The 12,204-nt window shown below is 42.5% G+C and overlaps 1 protein-coding gene across 1 annotated transcript in view; it reads right to left on the minus strand.

The window, feature by feature from the left end:
- LOC115097570 (amiloride-sensitive sodium channel subunit gamma-like) overlaps positions 1–12,204 on the minus strand; it is a 77,128-nt gene that overhangs the window by 33,117 nt on the left and 31,807 nt on the right. The window contains 2 exon segments of the mRNA XM_029613507.1: positions 358–462; positions 6,508–6,671. Of these exon segments, the coding sequence (XP_029469367.1) occupies positions 358–462; positions 6,508–6,671 (269 nt within the window).

Raw genomic sequence — 12,204 nt, forward strand, 5'->3', positions numbered from 1 at the left:
TCCTTATGACAATGGCATTATTTATGGGGCCCTAAGATAGGGGTCGTCAATTCCAATCTGCAAGGGCCACAGAGATAGGTCTTGTTTTCAGGGTAACCATGCTAAGCAAATTAGCTTTGTTTTAGATCCTACATATGCAGATATACCTACTGAACATTCATTGAGGACAGTATGGAGTCAAACCTGTTTGTGTCCCCCACTGAGAGCCCCAGCACTCCCTCTACTCCTCTCATTGATTCCATTGTTATGCATGGGCAATGCATAAATTATTCTCATGCTTAAACAAGTATCTCCGGCAGAAGATAATGCTGGCTTCTCACTGACCGATGCATAATATGTATGACAAATATCAGGTACCTCTCTCGTGTAACCTGCTCCATAAATGTCCTTGTAGAAGTTTCTGACGTCTTCTCCTTCGGTGCAAAGACTTTCGTATGGGGATTTCAGCCTTTTAATATGAACCTGCAAATGGATTTAAACAAAAAGCAACTAATCTGTGGGTAATGCATCATGCCTTACAAAGTACCTGGAGTAGGAAATGGGGTGGGGCCCTGCAGCCAATCAGACTGCTCAATTGGATGGCATCCATTCCCTGCATTTCTGATGCAGCAGTAGTGTGTGCAGGGGAATGGCTGTTGGACCGTTCCACTGCAGGCTACATGGTAGGTAGCCTTTTCCTGAGGAATTTCTTATTATTTAAAAGACTGGGTATTATAAAGCACCTAGAGGGAAAAAAGAAAATGCATTATGTTGCTTCATAATACAGTATTAGGTGCAGCAGCCAGCGAGTCTTATTGTTTAAAGCTGTTGCAATACAGAGGTCTGACTTACTTTGCCTGGGTGCAGTCAAAGTCTGAAGCTGTACGACATACCAAGAGCCACACCTATTTATTTATTTAAAAATTTGTAGTCCGCCTATCTACAAATCTAGGTAGGTTACAGTCTTAAAACTCATAAAGATAAAGCAATATTACAAAATATAAAAACAATATCAAATGAAACCTAACAATAAAATAAAAACTCAGAAACACAATAAACAATAAACAGTAAGACAAATTCAGCACTACCAGTGATGTCAAAAAAATTAAACATTAGCTTAGTTCATCAAACAACTGTGCAAATAAATGAGATTTTAACAGCTTTTGAAACCTACAAATATCATGTTTAGATTTTAAAGGCAAGCATTCTACATAGATAGTCCAGCTACACAGAATAACCTATCTCATGACTCCACCAAATGGATCTGTCCTACTGACAGAATTTCCAGAAAATGTTGTGAAGCAGATGTATGTACTGGCTGGTAGATCTTCAAAACAGCATTAAAACAATTTGTAGCCAACCCATGCATAGCCTTGAAAATCAGCAAAATGACTTTTAACTTTATTCTACAAGCAACAGGAAGTCAATGAAACTTAAATAAACCTAGGAGTAATGTGGTCTTTTAACCAAGTGACTCATATTATACATGTGGCAGAATTTTCCAAAACTTGTAATGCTTGTAAAGTGGAGTAAAGAAAACCAAGAAACAAAGCATTTCAATAACCAAGTGAAGACACTATGAAGACATGCATCATGATCTTCAGATCACATTCATATAATTCAGACTTCAATTATTGTAGCATGTGTTGTTTGTAAAATAATATGTTCAGCAATACTTTTATCTCTGCTGAAATGACAATGTCGAATCAAGGATGACTCCTAAATCCTTGACTTGATTAGAAATCATAATCTTTGTGTCTTCAAACAAACTGCATGGTATGTCTAGGGAAGGAAATCTAGCTAAATAAAGTATCTGAATCTTGTTTATATTAGGCTAGTTGATGATCAGACACCCAGAGCCCAATATCCAAAATGGACTTAGTTGGAAAAATCAAACTTACCCAGCTAAGAGGTGCCGCTGAATATCCAGTTATGGTCAGTAGTTGCCATGTAGCTGGATGAGTCACTTATTCGGCTAAGTACAGTTTTTAGCTGGCTAACGCAGGGTTAAGAAATGGGCAGACCAGGAAGGAGTTGATTTAGCTGGATAAGTTAAATGACTAACTCCAATATTCAGTTAGCCAAATAACTTATCCAGCTAACTCTGTCGGCCCATACACCTGTCCTAAAGTTAGCCAGATAAACTTATCAAGCTAACTATGGGATATCCCGGTACAGTCGGTGGCGTGGCTGTGCCATTGAATTTACAGCACTAGTTAACAGGATAGGTTTATCCATCTAACTAGCAGAGCTGCATAGTGGCTGAATATGGACCCTCCAGTTACTAACAGCCTGAAGATAGAGGATAACTTTTTCTAAATGTGACCTGACCATCCTGTCCAGGTTACCAGCAAGCCTGGGACATGTCATGGTAGTGCATGTAGTGAGGGAATAATAAGGGGAGGATCCTTGAGGCTGCTGGAATGGGCATCCCACGTCAGAGGTTTTATAGCAATGCTCTGGCTAGAGCTCTGGAGGCAGTCCCTTTACGCTTGCTAAGAGTTAGGAGGTAAGGAGGAGTTTTTATTTACCTTGTTTTTTTCAGGCCCAGTCAGAGGAGCCAGGCAAATCCTACGTGGTGGTCCTGACCAGGGTTGGGAGGGGTTTCCTTATCCAATCCACTCCCTGGCTGGCTAGCATTTTCCCTCTGGGTATATTTTTTTGGGTTTAAGATTTCAAGTGGTAGGAGCCTTGCGAGAGCCTGTACACCACTGGGGCTCAGGGCATGTGAAACCCTGTGTCTGGGACTAGGGAAGACCTGCCCTCCATGAGGAGGGCGGTGTCAGTGCCTGCAACAAGGAGAAACTCCGGTGTTAACTTCAGTTGAAGGGAAAAGGCTTTGATTTCAAGATCCAGGAGGAAGTTTTTGGTGGTCCTTCCTTCCCGTTTGAGGGAAGAGAGAACTGCTTGCTTCAAGAAGATCCCTCCCATCAGGGATCCCTAAAGAATAAATAAAGAGACTGTGTAAGAACCAAAGAGATCCAGAAACCAAACTAACTGAGAGTAAAGAGACCTTTAAGATCACTGGGGACACCCATCCAGTGTTTCCACTGCAGAGACAGTAATTTTAAATTGTTGCCAGTTTGGAAGGGATGTCCTACCCATCTAAGGGACATCCTGCCCACCTGGGGACTCTATTTTTCCAAGCCCTGGAGGGTAGAAGTTTCCCTGGTTCTGGTGCCAGAGATTCCTGCACAGATTGAGGAACAGATTGTAAAATTAAAAGACTCTGTGATGGGGTGGATTAAGTTAATTGTGTCATATTCCATCAGTAATTTCAACAGTAAAGACTTTATTTTGCATACTAACACAGTGGCTCCAGCATCTTTATTTGGGCACCCAATAAATAGAAACTGCCCCTCTCCCAGGGACAACTAATTGGAAATCAGTCACCCCTGCACGGGGGTCCTGAAAATTAACCTCCCCCCCCCACCTAAAGGACTCACACCCTAGGGAAAGGGGCAAAAAGAAGAGCTAGCCAGGGTCCCTGCCCCAAAGAACTTATGGCCCCCACCCGTGCTTGACAGGCACACCAGGGTGGGGTTATATAAGGTTTCAGGAATACTGGGCACTGTAGGAATATAGAACTGACTATCGTCGGCATGAAACTCATATCCAACCTTAAATTCTCTAGAACTTGACAAATCAGGAACAGATACAAATTAAAAATAGTTGTTGACAATACTGAACCCTGTGGCACTCCTATGCCCAATGGAAAAGCTGAAGAGGTCAATCCTTCTGAAATCGATGAGTCAAAAAAGATTTAAACCAGTCAAGTACTAAACCTCACAAATCAATATTCTTTAGTTGATTAACCACAATGGAGTGATTCAGTGTCAGCTGCCTCAGTAATATCAAGCAAAACCAATAAATAAGATGTACCTGTGTCAAAACCACATCGCATGACTTCCACTAATGACAACAGTAAGGTTTCCATCCCATGAGCAGCAAGAAAACCAAGAAGATTTCTAATCAAGAGTAAGTGAAGTAAGCTGTTTTAAAACTACTTTCTCTAGAATTTTTGCTAAAAATCTTACGGGCTGATACAGTAAAAGTCACAGGAGAGCAGGTGAATGCCCGCTCTCCCGGCGCGCGCACAGGCCACTCTTCTGTGCGCACGATTCTGTATTTAAATGAGGGCCCGCAGCAAAAAGAGGCGCTAGGGACACTAGCGCGTCCCTAGCGCCTCTTTTTGGACAGGAGCGGCGGCTGTCAGCGGGTTTGACAGCCGACGCTCAATTTTGCCAGCGTCGGTTCTCAAACCCGCTGACAGCCAAGGGTTCGGAAACCGGATGCTGGCAAAATTGAGCGTCTGGTTTTCAACCCACGAGCCGCGGGCCAATTTCAAATTTATTTTTTTTAACTTTCGGGACCTCCAACTTAATATCGCCATGATATTAAGTCAGAGGGTGCACAGAAAAGCAGTTTTTACTGCTTTTCTGTGCACTTTCCAGGTGCCCAGAGAAATTAACGCCTATCTTTGGATAGGCGCTAATTTCTGAAAGTAAAATGTGTGGCTTGGCTGCATATTTTGCTTTCTGAATTGCACGGGAATACCTAATAGGGCCATCAACATGCCTTTGATGTTGCAGGCGCTATTAGGTTCTGGGGGGTTGGACGTGCGTTTTTGACGCGCTATTACCCCTTACTGAATAAGGGGTAAAGCTAGCGCATCGAAATAAGGGTAAAGCTAGCGCGTCGAAAACACGCGTCCAATCGTGGGTTAACAGTGCGCTCCACCAGAGCGCACTATACTGTATCGGCCTGTATGTGAAGAAATGGGCCAATAGTTCTCAAGTATAGCAGGGTCCAAGTTATCTTTCTTTAAAATGGGCCTTTCAGAAGCTACCTCTAGCAAATAAGGAATATGCCTAGTATTCAAGGACAACTTAACATACAAGCCAATATAGTACAGTGCACTCCGGCGGAGTGCACTGTTAACCCGTGATTGGATGCGCGTTTTCGACGCGCTAGCTTTACCCCTTATTCAGAAAGGGGTAATAGCCAAGTCGCACATTTTACTTTCAGAAATTAGTGCCTACCCAAAGGTAGTCGTTAATTTTTCCAGTCACGGGAAAATGCACAGAAAAGCAGTAAAAACTGCTTTTCTGAGCACCCTCCGACTTAATATCATGGCGATATTTAGTCGGAGGTCCCAAAAGTTAACAAAAGTTAAAAAAAAAATAAAATTTAAATCGGCCCGCAGCTCGCGGGTTGAAAACTGGACGCTCAATTTTGCCAGCGTCCGGTTTCCAAACCCGTGGCTGTCAGCGGGTTCGAGAACCGATGCCGGCAAAACTGAGCGTCAGCTGTCAAACCCGCTGACAGCCGCCGCTCCTGTCCAAAAAGAGCATCCCTAGCGCCTCCTTTTGCCACGGGCCCTCATTTAAATACAGAATCGTGTGCACAGGAGAGTGGCCTGTGCGTTCGCCTGCTCTCCCGCGACTTTTACTATATCGGCCCAAAAGTTAGCAAGGAATTGTCCCAGATCCTTTCTCAATACTTTCATCACAGCATTTCAACAGTCATTCATAGAAGCAATGATATGAATGATTTCAGCAGAAGAATCTTCTTTGAAAGACCCTCATCAACTACATGTCCAATATTAGTAATTGGCTTATCAGGGAAAGAAATAGTACATTTCTCAAATTTATCATGAAAAAAATCTGACTGATGGTATAAAACTATTTAAATGCACAGCTAACATGCATTTAAAGTTCAGCCAAGCCAATTTGGTTATGTACATGTAGCGCTAACATAGTGCTGCTATAGTGTCCTATACAACCTCAGAAGAAAATAAAATTCTTGGGGGAGGGAGAGGCAAAGAAATTTTGTCTTTTTCTATTTCTTTGTACCTGACCTACCTCTGAACCCCAGCACAAAGTAGATCAAGACTGATCAGGGAAAGCAGAAGGTGTATTTAAGGGCATCAGCTTTTTTTTTTTTAACAAGTTACTTTTGAGCTCTGAAGGCTGTATGGTACTCTAATATGCATAGAGAAGAAGAGAGACACACCCACAACTGTGCATTTTATCCACGTGGACTCTGCTGGAGACTAGGCAGCTTTTCCCAGTCTTCTTTTAGCACTCATCTGAAAGCATTTTGGGATTTTCTTTTCCATTTGAAACAACAGAATTATAAATCCCAAAATGCTTTGGCATGAGACGAGAAAAAACCAAAATCTCAAGACAGAAAAACTGACATGTTCCGCCTTTCCCCATCACATGTATGATGCTCGACTTAGCCTCATCCTGAGATTGCCACAAGCTGGCACGCCACCTATTATTAGCAAAGGCAACATGGTGTTGGCATAGGTTTTGTGCATGGCAAGGGACATCTTTAACTGTATCCGAGCTCTGCAGGTATGTCTGCTGAATGTGACAGAGTACACTACACTGAGGGTAAATTTTTATACTATGTGACAGAGTGGCAGCTCACCTGTACGTGATAACTTACTAGCAATATTTCATTTACACCGAGGCCAATATTGCCTCAACATTTGATTCTGTGCTGCATCAGGACCATTACCTTCATCATTCCGATGTCTGTCTCAGCTCCTGGTGGGATGTTCACCCCCTCATCCTCAGGGAAAGGCATCTGTGACTGGTCATGAATCAATAGGCGGATACCTGCAGCATGGGTCATGTCTCTGATATACTCAATTTGCTGGATAAAGAGCTCCAGATGTAACCCTATCATGAAAAACAGCACATGAGATGGTGAGAAGAGGAGTCAGCTTGGACTCTGAGATGATGATTTGAATGGGTCCATTTGCAGCCATTATGGAGATCAGTCAGTTGGAAAAATCATGCCACTGGCATAGCAAGAAAGCCCATATTACACAGCCACAGAATTAATTTATCACATGTAAGTGAGCTACAACATACAATGCAAATCAAATATATAGAATAAAAAATTAATAAGCAGCAAACAATATAACAATGTAAAAGAAAGATTATCAAGCATACAACAATTTACAATAAAAACAATAGCCAGCAGCATTATAAAACATTGGCAGATAGAAATACAATATCTGAGCATTAGGGAATCATTGCAGAAGAATTCAGGACCCTTGACCCCTTAACACTACAGCTAAAGATGATGGGATAAAGAATTTGAATAAAAAGCTCTCAGAATAGGAAGTATATAATGTGTGAGCTGACTTCCTATTTACTTGGCCAGGCCTAGCAAAGATAGATTTGTGATTTATGTACATCTATAGGACTAAGTTCTTAGCCCTCCCATTTTATGACTATTTTGTGGCTATCTAGCCTTAACCAGGAGAATCTTTGGTGCTGTACTATGATTAGAAGAGCTCTTTTTGCAAGGCATATTTACTGTTTCATCAGTGCAAAGCACCAATTGCTGTTGCTGTACCTGTCTATCTCAGTGTCCCATCCATATCAAAAGGTCCATGATATGATTTGGCCAAAATTTGGCAGGAGAGTCTCTTACTGAGGTACCAACACTTGTGCCAAATTTTCATCAAACTGATTCTGGGGGAAGGAAAGCTGGGCCATCTGTAAATGGGCAAGAGCAAGCAGGAAGCAGAGCATACAGTGCAAGAAGACTAGGAAACACACCTTCCTTGTGTTATGCCAGAAGTGCATACTTCTCCAGCTTGTTGAAACAGTACCTTCCTAATAACCTCTACCCAAAAGTGCCAGGAGACACATAGACCTGAAGTTTATCCTACGTGAATGCCATGGTTCTGTACAATCACCCAATATATCTAGTATGTCTGTATTTGTATTTGAAAGAAAAGACATAGCAACGCATGTTCAGCGTGCTTCCAGTGCCCAGCTGCAGATGCCAATGACATCAGGAGAGTGACTTTGTATATTGGGACAGGGATACTGAGGCTCATGCATATTGAAATGAAGCTGATAATGAATTACTTATTCTGAGAAAAGTGAGTTGGCTCAAGGCTTTCTGTCATAAATATTTTAAAGAGGCCTGACCCAGTGGTTCAAATGGAGGGAACTGGGTTTGATCCCCGGATTAAGACTTCTGCTTCCCAACATGGCTGCGGCCAGGCACGCTGCACAGGCAGCGTTCACAGCCCCTGGAGAGAAGAGAACCATAGTTATCGTGCAATGGCAAAATGTAGTGGCCGGATTTAGGGTCCATGATTACAGGATTCCGGATAAAGCCCTGGTGCCTGATCCCCAGCTGAGGACTGTCACTGAGATGGCTGAGCTAGGAGACTTATGCAGGGGTATAACATAAAGGGAAAAAATCCCTGGGGTAGTTGCAAGAGAAGGTTCATGACCCCAGATCCCAGCCCTGAATCTGATTAAACGGAAGAAAAATCTACCAGGTTAAAAAAAAATGCTTCATAGTCCCAAATTTGGGTGAATTGAGCCCAATCTGTTTGAATGAAAACTATATGTAATCCAGTATTGTTACACACTGAGAAAAGAGTTATCAGCTGGCTCCTAGTTATCAGGGTCAGCCCATCATGACACATTCTGTTGTAACTTTAATATTGTTTGTGCAAAAAGCAGAATGACAAATCTCTGAATGATATTGGACAAGAGGCAAATAACAATATAGTAACACAGTAAGAGATGGGAAAAAAAGACCAAAGTGTTCCATCCAATTTGCCCATCAGGTTTTTTTTGTTTTTTTTAGGCTAATAACAGCAGCTCAATGAGCTGCTTTATGTAGGTTACAGCACTCCCACCACCACCATCACCACTTTCTGTTAAGAGTTGTAACTGCTACTCCTTGCAGGTTATCCCCATGCCTTCTGTTAAAGGTTATAACTGCCGCTCCATATAGGTTACCCATAAAAAATGTTACACCTAAAGTTAACATAGTTTACCCCTTCATTTTCATCCTTTTGCTTCTAGCGATTACCTGTGTTTATCCACCGCCCTTTTGAATTCTATTACATTCTTGCCTTCACCACCTCTTCTCGAGGAGAGTATTCCATGCATCCACCACCCTTTCCATGAAGAAATATTTCCTGAGTCTACCACCTTGGAGTTTCATATCTTGACCCCTAAATCCTACAGTTTTCATTCCATTGCAAAATGTTTGATTCTCATGCATCATTAACACCTTTCAAGTATTTAAAAGCCCGTATCACATCTCCCATCTCCTCTCCTCCAGGCTATCCATATCTAATTCCTTCAGTCTCAGAAGACTTTCGGTGCAGACCCCCAACAGCATTTGGGTTTCCTTTCTCTGGATTGCTTCCTGTCTCTGTCCTTTTTGAGATACGGGTTCCAGAACTGGACACAGTACTCCAGGTGAGGCCTCACCAAAGATCAGTAGAGAGACATTAGTGCCTCCTTTTTCCTGTTGGTTATGCCTCTTTTTTATGCAGCCCAGAATACCTGTGTCCTTAGCCACTGCCTTGTCACATTAAAACCACGAAGTTCCAAACTCTCTAAGGATACTACAACATGCTGTATTTTTAACTGAAAATAAGCGGACAGACAATAATAAAATATATCCATTTCTTGTGATATTTAAATTCATCGTTGCCATAATAGTAATAGGAGGTCATCACATCTAGGCATTATGATGGAATATGGAGTAATTTGTGCAAAAAGAAACAAATGAGAATAAACTAAAATGTCTAAACATTCACCTTGAATTATTTTCCATTGGGTGGGTTTCTATATTTTTCTAGTGAATTTACTGCTGTTAGAAATTCCTGATTGGAAGGTGGTTGCGGGGATTCAAGATGGCCAGCATGAAGCATGCCGTGTGTTGAGCTTCTTGGATCGTTAGCATTTTTTTCCCTGTGATTCTTATCTTTATTGGGTGGAATTAGAAGATGAGACAAGGGGCCTTCCCTGCAGCCCAGCCAGGGCCTCCAGTCATAAGGCTGATGGATACCCATCTTGCTGGTGATTTGCGACCACTGGAGAGGGAGCCTTTGGAGAGTTTTGGATGGGAAGTTGAGCTCCCGTCTCCCCTTGGCTCATTGGGGTCACTGGCAGCTGGGACACCTGCAGCTTGTCATACATCGATGCCAGAACGGGGTGAGATGCTGAATGATGATGCATCGGTGACAGCCCCAAGATCAGAGAGCATAGAGAGATGGTAATGCAGTGGCAGTTTCTGACCAGAAGAGCAAGGATCCTGCTAGGATCAGTACTTTGGTGAATGAGGGCAGAGAATCTGGCATTTTATCAGCTATTTCTCAGACTTCGTTAGTCTGTCTCAGAGTGTTCAGAGGAGTTTTATAGGTGAGACCTATTGAATTTATGCTTCAATCTATATGGGATGTTATAAAACACTTGGACAGTACTATTCTTTCACAGCTAATTCTGTTAGTGGAAACGACTGTGAATTTGGAAGAAAGAATACAATTTCTGTAAAATTCCAGTTTAAACTGTGGTCAAAGAATTACTGAACTTAGCAGTGGGATTGATGAAATGAAAATGGTACAAGAAACGCTGATTAAAGAAACTCTTCTTTGTCTATAAGAATGGAGAAACTGGAAAACCTAATTAGAAATAAGAATTTTTGTTTCATCAGTTTCCCTAAATTATCATTGGATTTTCCTAAGGAAAGATTCTGAAGATATTTGGTTGAAGTTTAAAAGAACCCGAACAATCTGTGATACCTGTATCTAAATATATATCTTTCTCCTTTTAAAAGAAGAGAGCTAGAGGGGGAATTGTCTCCCATTGCAACCACTGTTGAGACTAGGAACATAAGACTTGCCATACTGGGTCAGACCAAGGGTCCATCAAGCCCAGCATCCTGTTTCCAACAGTGGCCAATCCAGGCCATAAGAACCTGGCAAGTGCCCAAAAACTAATTTTAACTATTGTACTTGAGTTTTCTGATAATGCTATAGCCACACTGTGAACTGTGATAGTGTGAAGGGTGGCGTGGGTGTGAGCCCTTTACACTGGCAGCTGGCAAATGTGCCTTGTAGTGGGACAGATTGGAACTTCACCTATACCAGCCGCCTACCCCACAGGTTGAGCCCTTGGGTTCTGGCAACTGGCAGATCTTAGGTGGGTCCCTAGGGTGGTGGCTAGAGCAAGAGTCCACCAGCAGGCAGGAGTCAGGGCAGGCAACAGACTGAGTCAGAGAGAGGCCAAGGTCGGGGCAGATGGAAGACAAGGGTAGTCAAGTCCAGGCACGAGGTCAGGTTCAGAATTCAGACCAAGGGTTGATGATGACTCAAGGAAGACACTGGATGAGACAAGACAAGGCTGGAGAGACAAGTCTGGATGAGGCAAGGCTGGATGAAGAATCAGGAATGCAGGGCACAGGAACCAGAAACTCAAAGGCAATATGCACTACTAAAGCAGGAGAGCCATTGCTGAGTTGAAGTGGTACTGCAAGGCCTTTGCTTAAGTAGACCAGTCAGCTTGACATTATCGGAGGGCACTGCTCAGCGTTTTCTGCCACGGCTCCTATATAATATGTGTGCATATGCGCACGCGCACGCGCCTAAGGGACAGCAGTAGGAGCGGCGGCTGGCAGTATCTCAGGCCGTGCTGGGCGATGTTTGAAGCAGGAGGCTGTGCGCTGACCGAGGGATGGGTTCATCATATCGGGGGTGAATAAGGCAGCTTGCAGAGCCCTCCCATGAGCCGCCAAATAGTATCTCTGGCTCTCGTACCAGATAAGAACTGGATTTTGAGATTGCATTTTAGACACCGGAGTGACCCTTTTTTTGCAGTTTGAAGTATTTCCTGATGTTGCTAGACAGACACAGAAGAAGCGTAGACAGTTTTTCATAATGAGACAGAGAGTTTTGCAGTTAGGGGCAATGTTTTTCCTCAAATTTCCTTGCAAGTGTTGTATGAAATATAATGATGTTCTGTATATGTTCTTTGAACCTAGCTAGCTATCTTGCTTTTTAAGTGATAAACCTATAGAAGAGGTACTGTATATTTACACCTCTTCTGCCTGATTCATCTTATTCACTGGGTTTACTGATTAGGTGCATTCCCATCTTTATAGTGAACCACAATTGCTGCATCCATTTTCCTGTTTGCATTCTCTGATTTGCTATGGTTTGTGTTCTTGAATCCTTCTTAATTTGAGGACTTTTAGCAAGAACAGAATGTCATTTTCTTTATTAGCATTTTATTTTTCAGCTTTGATTCCTGTTTTCTGTTCAAAATTGCATGTCTTGGATTGTAGACTGAAATGCTTTAAAAAAAAAATAAAAATAAGAAGAACTTGCATGTGTGGACAGGATGGGTATCCCCTGCACAAAGAGACCCAGAGCTCAAAGGGTTA

The sequence above is a fragment of the Rhinatrema bivittatum genome, chromosome 8 (assembly GCF_901001135.1).
Source record: "Rhinatrema bivittatum chromosome 8, aRhiBiv1.1, whole genome shotgun sequence".
NCBI lineage: Eukaryota > Metazoa > Chordata > Amphibia > Gymnophiona > Rhinatrematidae > Rhinatrema > Rhinatrema bivittatum.